The sequence below is a fragment of the Talpa occidentalis genome, unplaced genomic scaffold (genome assembly GCF_014898055.3).
Source record: "Talpa occidentalis isolate TD23 unplaced genomic scaffold, MPIMG_talOcc4v2.1 talOcc4.6, whole genome shotgun sequence".
Taxonomy (NCBI): Eukaryota; Metazoa; Chordata; class Mammalia; order Eulipotyphla; family Talpidae; genus Talpa; species Talpa occidentalis.
The window spans coordinates 93442209-93461344 of NW_023604972.1; the positions used below are offsets into that span (position 1 = coordinate 93442209).

The window sequence follows — 19136 nt, forward strand, 5'->3', positions numbered from 1 at the left end:
CCACCCAGGCAGCAAACACCAGCTGACATGGAAGGCAACAGAAAAAATTAAGCAAGATACATAGCATCCTAGGATGTGAAGCCACCTAACAACAAAAAATATGAAACAATCCTCAGAGCAGTACATACTGTTGGCAGAAGATAGAAGTTCTTAGAAGTTCTGTTGTCAAAAAGGTTGATAAAGCAGAGAAAAAAAATAGCATATCTTTCCTTAAACATTTAACTTACACACACACACACACACACACACACACACACACACATTCACTTGATAGCCTTTGAATGCAGGGCTTCTGGTTGGAATTCCCTATTATTTTTATTTCATAAGGCATATATATAATGCTTCACTTTTAGTTTCTAGAGCTGTTTTCTTAAACTGGAGCCTAAGGACATGTGTTTTCCTGATTTCCACAGAATAACAGTGGCCATCTAAATTTGACTCTTTCCACAAAACAAACATATTGAAAAGAAAAGAAAGTAAATCACCCAACACCCAAGCTTACATTATAAGCAAGAGACAGAACATATTTAAACTTGAATGGACACGAGGAAAAAAACACAGGAGACCTGAAGGGTCAGAGCTGGTGCCCACCCTAGGGCAGAGTCAGGCTGGGATTATGCAAAAGAGGTTGGTGTGGCATTAGAGGGCAAGGGACTCAGATCATGAGTGAGAAACACCAGGGAAAAAGAGATCTCCACCCAAAGTGATAAAACGCTGATACAGGTCTGACACCTGGTGGGTCATAAGACTGGCTCTTTGGGAGTTAAAAGGAAGGATTTTGAGTATTAAAAAGATAAGAAACAAGGTGGAGAAGCTGCGGGGAAACGGAAACCCTTGTACACTATTAGTAGAAATGTTGATGCAGCCATGATGGAAAACAGAATAGAAAATCCTTAAATATTTAAGAATAGAAATTCCATATAATCTAGTTATCCACTTTTAGGCATCTAATGGAAAAATACAAAAACACTAATTCAAAGAGATATATGCACGCTTATGTTTACTGAAGCATTATCTACTATAGCTAAGAATTGGAAACAACTAAGTGCCTATTAAGATGATTGGATAAAGAAGATGTGACACATCTACACAATGGAATACTACTCAATCATTAAAAAAAATGACATCCTGCCATTTGCAACAACATGGATGGACCAAAAGCATATTATGCTTAGTGAAATAAGCCAGATGGACACACTATACGATTCACTCATATGTGGAGGATAAAGAAACTAAACTAATGAACAAAACACAAACAAAATGTTAGATCACTAAGTTCAAAAGAGTGGACATAAGAGGGAAGGGAAAAATAGGGTTGGTAAATCAGATAAAAGAGGTCAATTTTGAAAGATGGAAACTAGACTTTTGATGGTAAGCATAATGTAGTAAATACAGATCTTGATTTATATGCAGCACACAGAAACCTACATAATATTATAAAACAAAGTCAATTCAATACCAATTTTTTGAAAAGAATAAAATAAAAAGTAGGAAGCAGAATGGGAAATGTGCAGGACCAGAGTGGTAATAATCAGTTCTGAGAGGAGCAGACAAAGAACAGGTGCCTTTGAAAGGTGAGTGACAGAGGACAGTGATCCATTACCAATAGGGAACAAAGGCAGTGAGTGTTATCATTGCCCTAGTTTTCAACCTCAAGAGAGTGTCTGAGCCCTGGTGCAGGAGAGAGAACCGAGACCTAAATTGAATTGAAGAGACAGCTGAGAGTCAAAGGGAGTTAGAGCCCATAGTACAGAGAAGCAGAGAAGAGAAAGCTGCACAGGAAAAAACCCTTGAGAATTTGCAGAGGGTTCTCTTAGAGTAAGTCGCTGAGTGTTGATCAAAGGTGAAGGGATTACCCAAAACTGGGGGAAGAACCATCTAGATGAATTAAAGGGAACAGTGTTCGGCATTCACACAGGGTTGGGAATAGCACTCCTTCCCATTAACCAGAATGGAAAAACTCTTAATTCAAGGGTACTAGGTAATGAGGGAGAGCTTTGACTCAATAGTGGGTAATATTAGCCCTAGACTACTCTGGACCTGCCTGATAAATCATATAAAACAATACCCAGAAGGGGGCCTCCCTGGTGGCGCAGCGGTTGAGCGCTGGGTTGCAAAGCTGCCGGCAGCCTCTGCAGCGCCGGTTCGATCCCCGGCTGCTCCCTGACCGCAGGGCGAGGGTCCCACATGGCGCACAGACCTCTCCTGCGGCCCGCTGCTCCCCTCAGCAGTGTACTTCATCACTCTGCCTGTTCTACTCTCCGCTCTGGCTCTGGTGAATTCTCTCACCCTCCTGCGCTTCTGACTATACCCAGTGCTTGTATAAATAAATAAATAAATCTTTAAAAAAAAAAAAAAAAAAAAAAAAAAAACAATACCCAGAAGGATCAAACTGTTTCCAAGATTTATAACAATACAAACATATCTAGCATCCAACAAGGTAAATTGCACAATGTCTGGCATCAAATCAGAGATGAAAAGTCATGGAAACATGACCCTTAGTGAAAAGAATAGTCATTCAATCACTATCAACCCAGAACTGGCATAGATATAGGATTTAGCAGAGGATATTAAAAGTTATTGTAACTGTGTGATAGCTATTCAGGATGTTAATTAGAGACATGGAGGATATAAAAAAAAAAAAAAAGACACCAAATTGAACTTTCAGAAGTGAAAACCTATAGGCATGAGATGAAAAATAAACTGAATGGAATTAATAGAAGATTAGACATTGAGAAAATTTTAATAAACTGGAAGGCATAGCAACAGTATCTATCCAAATTAAATACAGAGGAAATAATCTATTTAATGAGAAAAGCATCAGTAAGCTGTAAGCAACTTAAAGCATCCAGATGAGAAAACTAAATACACTCATTCTTCTCAAATTAATTTTCAGGTTTTAATCTCATTCAGTCCAATTTATAAAATCTTTTCTTTTAATTTAACAAAACAATTCCAGAGTTCATAAGAAAAAAATTTAAAAAAGTAGAATTTGTTAAGAAAATTTTGTAAAGGAAATATAAATGGAGAGATGCATAATTATTTCTACCAAGTATGTAAATATATTCTAAAAAGACAATGATTATAACAGTGAGCTGCTAACATAAGAACAGCTAGCTCAGTGAAGTAATACAGAGGACACCAAGACAGACCTTAGTACTAACAAGAACTTAAAACATAATTAAAGTAGTACCACAAATCAGTGAAAAAGTAAGTATTAATCAATAATAATAATTCTATTATTTCAATTATTATTGAATAATAATTTCATTATTCAATTATCTCAATAATATTGATATAGTATGTTAATAATTTTATTATTTTGATTATTACTGGATGATACTTTCAACATATATTTTCTATATATAATAATTATATAAATTGTCAATCTGGATTGGCTTTGTAATATTTGCAATAAATTACCACTTTAATTCAGAGCTTCTTAACTTTTGGCTCAGTGACCATTAAGCTTCATTGGGCTTTGGGATATCTATAAATGTCAATTGTTTTTCCTCATCTCTCTTCTTGGAACTGAATCAATAGGGGAAGGGAAAAGTTTTAATAATGTCATATTAAGTTTTTAAGTTATTTTACATCATTAGATAATATCTGATTGTCACGTTACAATATCTGCATTTACAATAGATGAGAAACAGAAGACCATAATGATCAGGGGTTCTGCAGCTGTTTATAGTAAATTAAATATAAAATAGGTGAAAAAGCTTATGACACATAATCCTTTCAAATATCTTGAAATAACTTATTGACTGCTTATCAAGTTGAAAAATAAAAAACAAAAAAACATACAGAATTGGAAAGAGTTTGGAGAAACCATACCCACAGAAATGACAAACAAGTTCTGCAGCTTGGAATAGGAACAACTGAAGGAACCACTACAGCAAATAACATCATTCACTTCAGAAATGCAGTTTCTTCTAAAACTTTAATACTTTCAAGCAGGTCTAAGAGGAATCAATAACGACAAAACTAGTGAAACCTCTGATGTTCTCAGCACAGTCAATCCTGTTTCTCATCTGTTGCTGGCATTCCTATTTCATGAGGCCCTTTTGTAATCTTCAAAAACTAACATGATCTTGAAAATGCTATTTCCAAGTAAATATTTCACTAGAAAAAAGTTCTGGGCATAGGTCAATTGTCTCTGACATTTGGCTGTCTGTTTGTTTTTGCTGCTTTGGAAAAGAAGCGCCAAGCATCCATATGACTGGTGTTTTTTCCTATCAACAGACTTGAATCCCAAAAGTTCTCTTACAGATACTGAAGGCTAACCTGATACTATGAGAAGCATCAACTTCATCAGGCCTGGGGTGGGAGGCTGGGCGAGGGGAGGTTTAAATAATTTTTCAGGATATTTTATGAAGAAATGAGAGCAGCTCTTCACTTATTAAACAGAAATTTGCTGGATTTCCAGAGGAAAGCCTTGAATGCCTGTTAAATTGTTAGCAGAAACTTTAGGCTTTTTAAATAGAAAAGTCTATTCTCTAATGTAGTAGACTTGGATAACAGCATTGGCTGTATCTCCTGGTTAATGCCCACATAGCCAACAACATGGAGACTGCTGAAGAATGGAGCACTCCTGTTCCAAATGAGCTTCGTCATCAGGAGCTCAGTTTCTTCTAACATTGAAGAAAGACTTGCAATCTGGAGTTAAGGGTGACCAAATTTCCCCCAATGTCCCAAAATCTTAAAGGTTACATCTGATCAAGATAATCTTAAAACGTGGACTTAAAATCCAAAATTTGGTGATATGGATGAATATCAATGACTTGGACTTTGCCAGAGATAACTTTCATTGTACTGGGATCAGAACAAACTATTCAATTGTTTCTCAACTCAAGTCTACTCTTATTTGGTAATGTTTGCTAAAGAGGTTTAATTCCATGTGCCATTGTGTGCATTTATAAGGCATGGTTTACAACACTTTCACCATCAAATCAAAACAAGACAAAACAAAAATCAAAACTGACTGAATGTCAAGCATGACATACAGGCTGTCACAGCAAAACCACACAAAGATTTCTCCTATTTCTTTAAGTCAAATCTCAACAGCCTTCACATTTAATGCTAGTGATTAGCTGAACTGAAGTTCAAGTTTTGCTTTGCTTGGAATTTTTTGTTTTACCTCCTTTGTATCATGGAGTGGGTCTTAACTTTTGCATTAAAATGAGTGAGAATCATAAGTGTTGTGAAGAATGTTTTTCACCTTTTCTATGGAAAAAATGTGCAATTTCCAGTATCATAAAAATGAATTGTATCTAATTTTTTTTTGCAAATGTTAGTAAGTTTTCCCTATAAGGCCACAGCTTTCAGAGTCTTGAAGAGATCTATGATTCAAAAACCTGGAGAAAAACAATACTCCTCTGATTTAGATTCTGACCTCACATAACATACACATCATTTCATAACAATTCAAGAATGATATGGAAGAAAATCAAGCCACAACACTTAGAAGAAAACATAAATATTTAGCAATTTCAGGCTGAGAAAAGTTTTCTGAGCAAAAAATGCAAGAGGAAAACTGATTTCATGGACAAACATGAAAAACATATGCATGTCAAAAAACATCATCAACAAAAATTTTAAAACAGAGGGAAATATCTGCACAAAATACAACAGTAAAAGATGTAACTTAAAAGAGCAAACAGAACAGCAGGAAAATACAAATTTTAGTATATAAACAAAAAAAGTTATAAAATGACTACTTTTTTAAAAAATATTTATACAAGAACCAGCATACAGGTCAGATATGCAGGAGGGCGAGAGAATTCACCAGAGGTGAGTGGGGAACAGAACAGGCAGACCGACTGAAATAAACTGCTGAGGGAAGCAGCAGGTGAGACAGGAGAGGTCTGCCCCACCATGTGGGTATCTCCAAGGCCAGCAGGGATTGAACTGTCACTGCAGAGGCTGCAGACAGCTTCACAATGCTGTGCTCAACCACCTACGCCACCAGAGAGGCCCTAAAATGACTAATTTTAAAAGAGAAAATATGGAATAGGAACATCTAAAAAGTATCTTTAAATTTAATCTTTAATAACCAAAGTTAAAAAGAGATCATTTTACCTACATTAGCAAAGATTCTTTAAAAAGCTATATAAGGTAAAGTTGTGAAGGAGATGAAAATCTCAAAATCTCAAAATCTCATACACAGGAAAATGAGAGTATACTGGCAGTATTTTTGGAAAGCAGTTTTATAATGTCTATCTAATTAAATGGTCATTTTCCAAATACTGTATGATATCACTTATATATATTAGCTTAAAAAAAAAAGGCCGAAGTCACAGATACAGAGAGTAGAATGATGGTTGCTAGGGGCTTGGGAAGTAAGAAATGGGGCATGTTGCTCAAAGGATTTAAACTTCCAGCTATATGTGTACATGTGAAGTTTAGATCATGGATAGAAGCAGAAAGATGTTTAAGGAAAAACTTATCTAGTGTGAATGAGCAAACAATGAGTAGAAACTTTCAGAATAACTGATGAGAGAAAAGGTTCTCAGCTACTTGTTTTCAACTTAGCTATTAAATGGCAATAACTTCCCTGAGACTTTGATACCACTGAGTGCTCTTTCAGGGGCAAATCATAAACTGGTGATTATCTCCAAACTGAAAAATCAACTTGTCAGGCAAGAAGAGAAAACAAACTGGGGCTGGTTAGGAATTTTTCTCCCCAAATAATATGATTTACAAAAAGGGTCAAAATCATTTTGCAGAAAATAAAGAGAAAGCTACCCAATGCATTAAATTTTGCTGTTTGACATTTAAAATATTAACAGATATACTAGTCAAGGTATGGAAACAAATACCTGTCCAAGGAGAGAAGAGTAGATCATAGAAATGGGCATACATTGGGATACTACTCAGCAATATGAAGGGAAGAACTCTTGCCATGTGTGAAAACATGGATGGAACTAGAGAAGATAATGTCAAGCGAAATGAGTTAGAAAGAGGAAGATAAATACCAGATGGTTTCATTTATATGTGGACTGCAGAGAAGCAAAACAAAGGGTAAGAGAAAACCAAACACAAACTCTAGAAATCTGATTGTGAGACTGAGTCAACCAGAGGGGAGTGTGGTGGGGTGGGAACAGGGAAGAGGGGGCCTAATGGAGCATGGTGGAGGATTTTGGGGACTTTGGTTGTGAGTATGGTATGAAAACATGCATTTATAGAGGTTTGAACTCTAACCCCCCATATGAGCCTGTAATCTGGATCTACTCAAATAATGCAAAAACACTTACTGGAAGGAATATATGCATGTCTATGTTCACTGCAGCATTATCTACAATAGCCAAGGTATGGGAAGAACTTAAGTGCCCAACGACAGCTGGGTGGATTGAGAATTGAGAAGAGGTAGTACATCTATATATTTATATATAGAATATATATAAAACCAGCTATTAGAAAAATGAACTCTTACCATTTGTAACAACATGGATGGAACTGGAGGGATTATGCTAAGCAAAATAAGAAGGGAAAACACAAATAACAGGTGGTTTTACTCATATGTGGAATATAGAGTAACAAAACAAGGGGTCATACAGAACCAAACTGAAACAAACCTCAGAAATATGACATAAAACTGAGATTACTAGAGGAGGAGGAGGAAGGTGTGGAGCACAGAGTGTGGTGGGGTAGAGCACAATGGACCATGGTGGAGGACTATGGGCACCTTGGTGATTGGTGTAGTGAGGAGATATACATCTGAAGACATGTGATCCTATAGTGTTGAAAACCAATGTTAACTTAAAAAATATATAAAAGGAATAAAATTCCTAAGCACTTAGTGTGTACTAAAAAAGAATTTAGGGTCTGAGAAAAAAGTTGTTGCTAGAAGAATCTAATACTTTCCACAAACTAATAAAATAATTACCTCAATTTCAAAAATAAAATAAAACAAAGCTAAATGGAAATGGCTTTACTTGCTCCTTAAAATATTAGTAAATAAAATCAACTGCACATTTTCAGGTCAAAGAGAGATATGAACAAACACAGACCCAGGAGCCTTTTTCACACAGGATACTGCAGGCAGCAGGGCTATTATAATCTGCATGATGAATTCATCTAGTAAATCAGTATAAACTTAAAGTGAATTGAAAAATGAATAAAATGCTAAACAATGAAAAAGGATTTTTGCAGTTTGAAAAATGGTGTTTTACTTTTAATTATTTTACTTTTCATTGAAATAATATTGCATTATAACATTATATAAATTGCAGGTGTTCACTGAAACTTGAGAAACAAGATCTATATATACTACATTAAGTTTACCACTAAAAGTCCAAATCTCTCCTTCACCATGCCATTATATCCTTTTCCCCAATTACTCAGCCTTCTTCCCCCTTCCCTCTGGTAACCTCTAATTTGGTCTTGTAACTTCAAAAATTATTTTTGTTTTACTAGTTTATCCATTTGTTCTGTCTACATACCACATGTGAGTGAAATCATACAGTGCTTGGCATTTTCTGTCTAGCTTACTTCACTAACCATAATTCCCTCAAGTCTATTCAAGTTGTTGTAAATGGTCAAATTTCATCTTTTTTTTCCCAATAGATGAATAATAATCTATTGTGTGGATATACCACATCTTCTTATCCAATCCTCTATTAATGAGCATGTTTCTAGTTATTGGCTAATGCAAATAGTGCTGCAATAAACAGGAGGGGTATGCACATGTTTCTTTGAATTAGTATATTTGGTTTTTTGGTAAATACCCAAAGTGGAAAAGCTGGATTGCAAGGAATTTCTGTTTAATTTTTTGAGAAATCCCTGTACTGCTTTCCATAATACCTGCACCACTTTAACTTTCTATCAACAGTATATTAGGCTTTCCCTCTCTTCACATCCTCTCCAACACTGTTTCTTTTTTTTTTTTTTTAATAGAGGCATGTTATTTATTTATTTATTTGTTTGTTTTGTTTATACATGCACTGGGTACAGTCAGAAGCGCGGGAGGGTGAGAGAATTCACCAGAGCCAGAGCGGGGAGCAGAACAGGCAGAAGGACCGAAGTACACTGCTGAGGGGAGCAGCGGGCGGCAGGAGAGGTCTGCGCGCCTTGTGGGACCCTCTTCAGGAGGCCGGGGAGCAACCGGGGATTGAACCGGCGCTGCAGAGGCCGCGGGCAGCTTCGCAACCCAGCGCTCAACCGCTGCGCCACCGGGGAGGCCCTCCAACACTGTTTCTTGTATTTTGGATAATAATCATTCTCAGCGGTATGAGGGTGATAATATCAATCTTTCAGTGAACACCTGCAATTTATATGTTTTGGCTTGCATTGCTCTAATAATAAGAAATGATGAACATCTTTTCATATGCTTATTGTCATCTGTATGTCCACTTTAGAGAAATATCTATTCAAATCTTCTGTCTGTTTTTTAATCAGGTTGTTTGGGATTTTTCATTTGTTTGTTTTAAGTTTTATGAGATCATTGGATATTAAGCCCTTGTCAGACATATTACGTGTAAATATCATCTCCCATTCAGTGGGATCTTTCACTTTGATACAAGTTTCTTTCTCTGTGCAGAAACTTTTTAGTTTGATGTTATCCCATTTGTTTATTTTTCATTTTGTTTCTCTTGCAATTGGAGTCCAGTACACAGACACATTTCTAAGGCACATGTCAAGGAATGTATATGTTTTCCTTGTTGTATTTTATGATTTCAAGTCTTACATCCAAGTCTTTAATCCAGAAAAATGATTTTTAACTATATTTCTTGAGTTAATGTTGATTTACAATATGATATATTATTCACCTGTACAAATACAAATGTCATCACACCATGCCCACCACCAAAGCATTAATAATCTTCCCTCTGCCATTGTCCATTGGGGCTCCTCTTACTTTTCTTCCCACTCATCTCTATCCTTCCATTCTGGGAGCCTCAGTTCTGATTTCAGATTTGAGTGTTTGTTTGATTTTTTTTTGTCTGTTCCTTTGCTTTGTTTTCTTTCTTTATATTCCACATCTGAGTAAAATCATCTAGTATTTATCATTCTCCCACTGACACCTCCCTTAGCATAATACCTGTAGTTCCATCTATGTTTTAGAAAATGATATTTCATTTCTTTTTCATAGCTGTGTAGTATTCCATTGTGTATCTTTTTTATCTACTAATCTGTCATTGAGCACTTAAGTTGTTTCAATAGTGTGATTTTTGTAAACAGTGCTATAATATTTCTTCAACTTAATGTTTTTGCATTCTTCAGTTAGATATCTAGGAGAGGGATTGCTGGATCATATGGTAGGTCTACTTTTAATATTGTGAACAACCTTCATGCCATTTTACAGTTGTTTTCATTGTGTCATGAAATGTGTTTTGAAGCATTTCTCTTCTTCAGATTTTTGGAAGCATGTAAGAAGGATAGATACTAGTTTGTTTGCAGGTTTGGTTGAACTCACTAATAAAACCATCTGATACTGGATTTTTAGGGGAGAGGGAGAATTTTGATTACTGTTTCAATTTCTTTACTTGTAGTCTATTCAAATGTTATGTTCTTCCTGATTTAGCCTTGGGAAGTTAAGTGATACTAAGAATTTACCATTTCTTCTAGATCTTCCATAAAGATGCTCATAGTAGTTTCTTATAATTCTCTGTCTTTCTTTGATGTCTGTTATAACTTCTCTTTCTTTTATGATTTTATTTATCAGTTTTTTCCTTTTTAGTCATAATGAGTGCAGCAAGGGGTTTGTCTATTTTATCCTTTCCAAGAACCAGCTCCTGGTTTCCTTGATCTTCGTGCTCTTTTTTTAAACTCCCATTTTATTTATTTCTGCTCCAATTTTTATTATTTACTCTTCTTTCTATGGACTTAGGTTTCATTTGCTTTTCTTTTTCTAGTCCCTTAAAGGTGTAAGGTTAGATTACTTGAGATCTTTCTTGTTTCTTGATAGGCCAGTACTATATAAAATTCCCTCTTAGTACTTTCACTGTGGCCCATAAGTTCTGATTGCGTGTGCCTTCATTTCCTTTGTCTCCAATAATTTTTGAATTTCCCCTTTTATTTCCTTGTTAACCCAATATTTATTCAATAGCATGTTGTTTTGGCTCCACATATTAGAGATTTTTCCTATTTTCTTAGTGGTTAATTTCCAGTTTGATATCACTGTGACCACAGAATCAACAATTTGATATGATTTTAATCTCTATGAATTTATTGACACTTGTTTTGTGACCCAACATATGGTACATACTCATGAATGACCTATGTACACTTTAGGAAAATGTGTACTCAGCTTTGGGGTGGGGAGTGCATTACCCAAAAAATGTCTATTAAGTCCACGTGGCCTAACTCATTATTTAAGACTTTTGTTTGTTTGCTGATTTTCTGTCTGATTGATATAGTCATTGATATAGCTAGGGTGTTGAATTTCCCTACTATTATTGTGTTGCTATTGATGTCTGTTTTTTAGGTTTGTAGTGCTCCATTTTTTTTTTTTTTTTGGTGCATAGATGTTGATGAGTATTGTTTTCCTGATGTGTTGCTCCCTTGATCATTCTATAATGCCTATCCCATCTCTTGATACCTTTTTAGCTTGAGTCTATTTTATTTGATATAAATATTGCCTTTCCTGCTTTTTTAGTGTATATTTGCTTGTAGGGTTGTTTTCTAATCTTTTACTTTAAGCCTATGTTTACCTTTGGAACTCAGATGGGTCACCTGAAGACAAAAGAAAGTTGGGTTTAGTATGACTCAACCAGTTTCTCTGAACTTTTTGATTATTGAATTATAGATACTGACATATAGGGAAATTATTGTGTGTGTGTACATATATGGATGTATATACGTGTCTATGGGTATGTGTGTGTATACACATAGATATATAGGAATATAGAGAGAGAATTCTGTAATCCATTCATCTATTCTGTAAAAACAATACTGCCAGTATAAGTGCATGTAGATATAAATTGGATATATGTACTAATCTAACATTTAGTAAGCATATAACAAATGCTTATAAAGCATATACTTTTAAAAGGATGAGATAAAATTGAATATAAATACAAGTTTCAAAGTTTTCTTCTTTTACCTTCTCAGTGTGTGGCTCTCCACTGTGGGGGCAATTGTTCTAACTTTGGTGGCTAAACAGGAAAAGGAATACTACCATTTCCAAAGTTGAGTCTGGGCTCTGCTTCCCAGACTATAGCTCCTTCATTTCTTCCAGCTCTCTTGTTCACAAAAGACTGTCAAATTTCCTTCATATCATCCTATAAGAGGCCACCTTGTTTTTGTATGTGTTTATTCATTTATTACATATACAAACATACTATAAGAATATAAGCCCCATGTGAGCTAGGATCTTGGATGTTTTGTGTTTTCCCTCCACTTAGTATAGGACTTTGCACACAATAGGGGGGCAGTTAGAAACTTTTTATGCACAACTGCTCTCCAGCACACATTCCAGATCCTTCCCTTTTTCTGGGTTCTACATTCTCCTAGGAGGAATAAAGCAGGTTTCTTGATGTTCTGCAGGATGCAAATAATACTCAACCCTTTCTTAGAGAAACTTCTCTGCTTAAAGAACTCCTGTTGAGAATAAGTCTGTGACAATTTTCCTCTTCTTGTAAAACTTAGAGCCACAGTCATAAACCGAGAAATTTAAAAAAAAACCAAAACAGTATTTCTAAAGGAATTTTTTAATTTAAAAGCTGAACTATGATTTTCAAAAAAATCATAAGCTACCATTCTCACTCCAAGCTACATATGGAGTATCTGCTCTGGTAGGAAAAAAAGAAAAATGTACAAGTAGGTACCTGATGGTTTTCCACATGTCGAAGCCGTCCAGAGGCTTGGTGCCATTGGTGCTTCCCCTGGCCAGCTTCACGAGAGTGGGCAGCCAGTCAGAGATATGGATGAGCTCCCGGTTCTTCACACCCTTCTGTTTCAGCAAGGGACTTGCCACAAAGCCCACTCCTCGAACGCCTCCTTCCCATAGGCTCCATTTTCTTCCTCGAAGGGGCCAGTTATTACCCCCTGCCAAAGTCTGCCCTCCATTATCTGAAACACAATTAGGTCTTGATATTAGGACAATATTTAATGATTAAATACATTTCAGAACAAAAGACTTCTCTGTATGTTGTTACTGAATGGTGTTTAAAGGTTAGAACACTCCTCTTAACCCTCTCCCATACCCAGTACTCTTCTCCCACCAACTCTATCCACCACTACCAGACATAACCAGAGGTAGCAAGGCACAAATCTGACAGAGACCTTCAAATCCTCCATGGATGGAGCCTCTGAAAAACAATGACGTCTACAGAGTAACTGTTTGGGATAGAGCCCTGTGCTAACTATGACTAGGTTTTGAATGTGTGTGTGTAACTTTTTAACAAAGGAGAAGGAATCCAGGTTAAGTTGAATTCTTCCTGGTATGAGAAAAGAAACTTATGAGTAAGTTTCACTTCTAAAGCTCGTAATGGGTAGAGTCAAGTCTGTTTATTTTCCTCCTGGAAATTTTTTCTGTCTCTAAAACTGGTAACTGAATTAACACTATGCTCCCTGGTGATTTGAACTCTTCCTTAAGTGTGAAAGAAAGTTCAAGATTTTGTAGGTGGGAGAAATATCTGTGAGAAAACCAAAGTTGGGAGGAAAAAATAATTGCAAGAAGAATTCCTCCCCTGTGGACAGGATGGCAAGACAAAGCTACATTGTGCTTTATGTGCCAAGGAAGACAAGTTTCTTTTTCAGGACAACCATGGGAACAGAGAACATTAGTGAAGCCAGAGGAGACGGTACAAGAGTGACTAAAGTAGCTCACCAGTGGGTGGGGCTCAGGGTTAGGAATCAAACTGGACTGTAGAAAGTAAACAGTTATATTTTTAATAGATTGAGATGTAGACCCAGATGACTTTAGAGACAAAAAATGCCTACTATTCGCTCAAATAGTCCATTAAACATTAAAAAATAGTTATCCAAATGAACCACATGAGGGCAGTGTGACAGATCCGCTCTAAAGAACAGTATGCACAAAAATCTAACACAGAAGTCAAGATCTAACAAAGGCACCTTTGCTAGCACATACTATGCACCAGGCACACATTAATTTCATGATATCTCACAGAATCTGGGTTCGACAGACCAGAATTGAAGTCTCATACAAGCCACTCACATATTATGTAACTCTGGGCAATGTGCTGCCTCAGTTTGCTCATCTTTAATGTGGATCATAATTCCTACTTCATTTGCACCATAATTTCTTAATAATTATTATTATGGTATGAATTAAATGAAGCCATTTATGATCATTTCTTGACTGCGTACCTAGCATAACTAATGTTCAAAAATGGTAGCTAATATTTATAATAACCTAAATAGTCTAGTATCAAAACCATTTTATTGCTTGAGATAACAAGATCTGATATAGGTGAAACACTGCATGACATGCACCTCAAAGACATCTTGACAGACACATCACCCAAAGCAGTGATAGTGAAGGCAAAGATAAATAGCTGGGACTACATCAAATTAAAGAGCTTCTGCACAGCAAAAGAGACAATAACAAAAACAAAGAGAAACCCCACCGACTGGGAGAACATTTTTGCACACAACACTAATGATAAAGGACTGATCACAAAAATTTACAAAGAGCTGATGAGACTCAACAAAAACAAAGAAAATAATCCAGTCAAAAAATGGGCAGAAGAGCTAAAAAGAAACTTCTCCAAAGAGGAAATGCAAATGGCCAACAGGCATATGAAAAAATGTTCAACATCACTTGTAATCAGGGAAATGCAAATCAAAACTACAATGAGATACCATCTTACACCAGTGAGAATGGCACACATTAAAAACACTAGCAACAACAAATGTTGGCGAGGATGTGGAGAAAAAGGAACTCTCCTGCACTGCTGGTGGGAGTGCAAACTGGTCCAACCACTGTGGAGATTCCTCAGCCTACTAAAGATAGAGCTTCCATATGATCCAGCAATTCCACTCCTAGGTATTGACCCAAAGGACACAGAAACATTAATTCCAAAGAGCACCTGCACCCCTACGTTTATAGCAGCACTATTTATAATAGCTAAGCTTTGAAAACAACCCAAATGCCCAAAAATAGATGATTGGACCCAAGAAGATGTGGTACATATACACAATGGAATATTACTCAGCAATCAAAAAGATAAACTCATGCAATTTTCAGCAAGATGGATGGAGATGGAAGGGATCATGCTCAGCGAAATAAGCCAGAAAGAAAAAGAAAAATACCGGATGGTCTCACTCATAGCAGGAATCTAGAAAACCTAAATAAGGGACCAGGAAAAAGAATAACTATAAGAAAGAAAAAATCAAAATCAACAAACAACTATAAACCACAGACATACTATGGGGGGGCAGGGAAAGGAGAGATTGGGGCCAAAATAAAGGGGGTGCAATTGTATGGGGAATATAAAAATTGAAAAAATTTAAAAGAAAAAGAAAAAAAAAACAAAACAAAACAAGATTTGAAAAGACCGAACAGCTAATAAGTGGCAAAGCTCTGATTCAAACAAGATGTGGGTGACTTCTGGGCTCCTTTGGGCCCCAGAATGCCATGCTCCTGAGCTCCTTGGTGTGGAGTGGATTTTTAACCTACTGGCCACACAAACCCTTCACTTCTTATGAAGACCATAAGAACAGGCCAAAGTCAGCAAAGTGTATACTCTTCCACGGACACAGCAGGACAGCTATTTCAAGATGATGATAATCCCCTTTAGAGGAACTTTTGTTGCTGGTAGATAAGAAGCTCAAGCCTCTACCACCAAGGAGGCCTCTGAACAAATCCTAATACACCAGGCCCTCAGAACTTTCCTGTGCTTCATGAAAGGGAGGGAGCAGAGTCTTAATCTAGACCAGATGAAGGTAACAAGTTTTCAACATGTGGATGGTGACAGTCAATCTCATCTTGTGCTATTACATACTTCCAAGATACTCATATCGCTTTTGAAGAAAACTCAAGGCCCAAGCCAGCTTATTAAATATTCACTCTTTCCGATGAACAGTTGTGTATATTCCAAACAAGAGGCACAATCTTTAGACAGAAGGAATTCCTCCATGTTTATTATCACAGATATCAGCCAAAGCATCGAAACTTAAAAGAAGGTACTATTCATGTGAAACAAAAATACTGGAAAGAAATGTTTATACTCTAGTGCCTCCCTGGTGGTACAAAGGGGCTAAGTTGCAGCACTATCAAGCTATCAGTTGCCACTGCAGCAAGAGTTCGATCCCTGGCCAGGGAGCTGACCCACATGGTGCAGCAGACCTCTCCTGTCTCACCCGCTGCTCCCCCTCAGCAGAGTATTTCAGTAAATCTGCCTGTTCTGCTCCCTATTTTGTCTCTGGTGAATCCTCTTAAACCCCCACACCTCTGCATGAATAAATAAAATAAATCTTTTTTAAAAAGAAATTATTATACTCCACCAGTGAGGTGAAGAGTAGCTGAGATGGCAATAGTAATTTGCTGTGGTGTCTGGGTTGCTATTAATAAAACTAACTCAATACTTGTAGAAGATGCCTACTGTCTCCATTTTAAATAGATACACACCTTTGAGATATTCTATGTCTCTATTCCACATATTTGTTAGTAGTCAATAAAAAAAACTGCTGCACAATAATGGTGGAAATAAGAGCAGAAATGAAGGGGAAAAGGATGGTTGGGTCTGACATCTGATTTGAGGAGCAACCCTTTAGGTATGACTCAAAAAGGAAAATATTCTTGGCTTTAAAGGAAATTTGGCCACTGTTGCTACCGTAGGAACTGGAAGGTGTTTGCACATACTATTAGCGGAGGGTGCTGATGCAGTGAGTGCAGCTGTTTTTGCTGTTAGTTCACTTTGATGTTTTTGCCATTAGCAATGATAAGCAACTCTACATCTGTTATCAGTATGGCTTCCTGTATCATTTTTTTCAAGTGCACTCCAGAGAGAAAGCCCTGTGAATTGACACACCTCCAATTTCTCTCTTGGACTCCCCTGTCACAGAGCCAATGGCAGATTTGGCTGCTTCAAGAGGCCAATTCAGCCTCGACAGAGGCTTCTATATCCACAGGGAGCACCTGGCTGATGGCTGCCACTTATCAGCAAAGGGGCAGAATCCAGAGAAAATGGGTGCTCTTCATCAGTTCTAGAACAGTCTTCCTGAGTATTTCAAAAAGCTGGACATAAAACTGATGAGAGTAATTGCAAAAATAAAATAAATTCATTTGAAACAAGGTAGAAAAGCAGGTTTCTTATTCACTTAAGCCTCAGCAATATCAATTAAAACTGAATTTTTATTTTAATTAAATTTAAATTTTATTTAAAAAGACAATGGAACCACTGCCATATCAAACACATCTCATTTGCCCTCCTAATTTTCTTTTGGTCAAAAGTTAAATTTTGTTCTTGTTAAGGGAAGTTTTTTCTTGTTTTATTTCCTGACTGATTTAAGAAAAAAACCTCCAAATCAAAATAAGTGACTTGGGTAGTAAAGGAAACTATGAAACATTTTTTTCAGGGAAATCATTTTTCAGTAATGTTTTTGGCAGAGGAAAAACATAACTGTAAAACCCTTGCTATCTAAAAAAGAAATGCCAAAATAAAACAAATGCTGTCATATACTGATGGTAAGTCTCAAGAAGTCATGGAAAAACTTCAGTTAGCCAAAGATCTCAGCAAAAGCACTCCATATATGACAATGAAGCCTCATCTGTGTCCAGCTGATAAAAATTAAGATGGAAGCCTGGCAATGGCATTGGGTTTTAGTATCACTCTCCAAACAACCCAATGTTGTGGCTTGACTCCAGAAGGCTGCCCGGATCCATCAGTGTATCTCCCTCTCACTACCCCATGCATCCTTCGGCTTGGGCTTACCTAAGACATCCTCCTCACTCTCACTAGGGGAGCACGGAAGGAAAGGAAGGCTCCAGGATCCCTGCACAGGGTCTGGGTTTCTCTCTCTGAGCAGGGCCACCAATGTGAGCATGACAGATGAATAAACACCATGATTTGAAATACTGAAGAGATGGTCAAAAAAAGGACCTACTAGCTGTTTATTTAGTTCTTTTTTTTAAAAAAGCTTTTTTTTGTAAAAAGATTTACATATGACACAAGAACTGGGGTGTAAGCCAGAGGTTCAGGGGGTGAGAGGATTCACCAGAGACAGAGTGAGGAGCAGAACAGGCAGATTTACTGAAATACGGAGCAGCATGCAAGACAGGAGAGGTCTGCTGCACCATGTGGGTTGCTCCCTGGCCAGCCAGGGATCAAACTCATTCTGCAGTGGCTGGTGATAGCTTGATAGCGCTGTCTTTAACCCCTACACCACCAGGGAAGCCCTATTTAGTCCTTTTTGTTTAATTTTTCTAATTACTAAAATGTAATTTTGAGAGTTAATGTCTTGATAGTCATATAAAGGATTAAGTAAATTCAATCTTACCCTACTAAAAGATTTTGGAGAAAATATCTATCCAAGTAGAGGCATACCATAGAGATATTGTGAGCTAGGTTCCAGACCACTGTAATAAAATGAATGTCACAATAAGCAAGTCTAATGATTGTTTTGTTTCCCAGTGCAGATAAAAGTATGTTTACACTACACCATTTAAGTGTGCAACAGCATTATGTACAATACAGATCTTGATTAAATGTGACAAAAAGTGAGAATATGCTGTAGGAAAAAAGGGGCCATTAGACTTGCTTGACACAGGGTTGACACAAACCTTCAACATGTAAAAACCAGTATTTTGTGGTGCTTTACAGTATCTGTGAAGCACAATAAATTGAGGTTCCCTGTACTCATGTGTGACCTGATGCTCTTCTCTTTCCCACTTGCTACACATTCATTTGCTGAATGCACATTGACTTCTGCCAACCCGTCCAGCCCTGCTCCAGCCCCACCACCTTGGCTCCTGAACTCCTTTGCCCTGGGTCCCTGTGGTAAGTTACAGACAGCTTCATGGTGCCATTGTAGGGGTCTTTGTAAAGCCCAAAACCAAGCAGTCCACATCCCAAATTAGTGTTTAAATGCTTCTTGTTGCTTTCCAGTCAGGAAAAGTTCAAACTTCAGGGCCTCCTTGGTGGCGCAAGGGGTTAAGCACCGCACTATGAAGCAATCCACAGCCTCTGCAGCACGAGTTCAATCCCCAGACGGACAGAGAGAAA

At 37.0% G+C, this 19136-nt stretch overlaps 1 protein-coding gene across 1 annotated transcript in view; it reads right to left on the reverse strand.

Annotated features, from left to right (window-relative positions):
• The window catches only part of ARSB (arylsulfatase B), a 146054-nt gene that overhangs the window by 64205 nt on the left and 62713 nt on the right, over positions 1–19136 (reverse strand). Inside the window, exon 5 of the mRNA XM_037530773.2 lies at positions 12771–13014. Coding sequence (XP_037386670.1) covers positions 12771–13014 — 244 coding nt within the window. The remainder of the gene's footprint in view (positions 1–12770; positions 13015–19136) is intronic.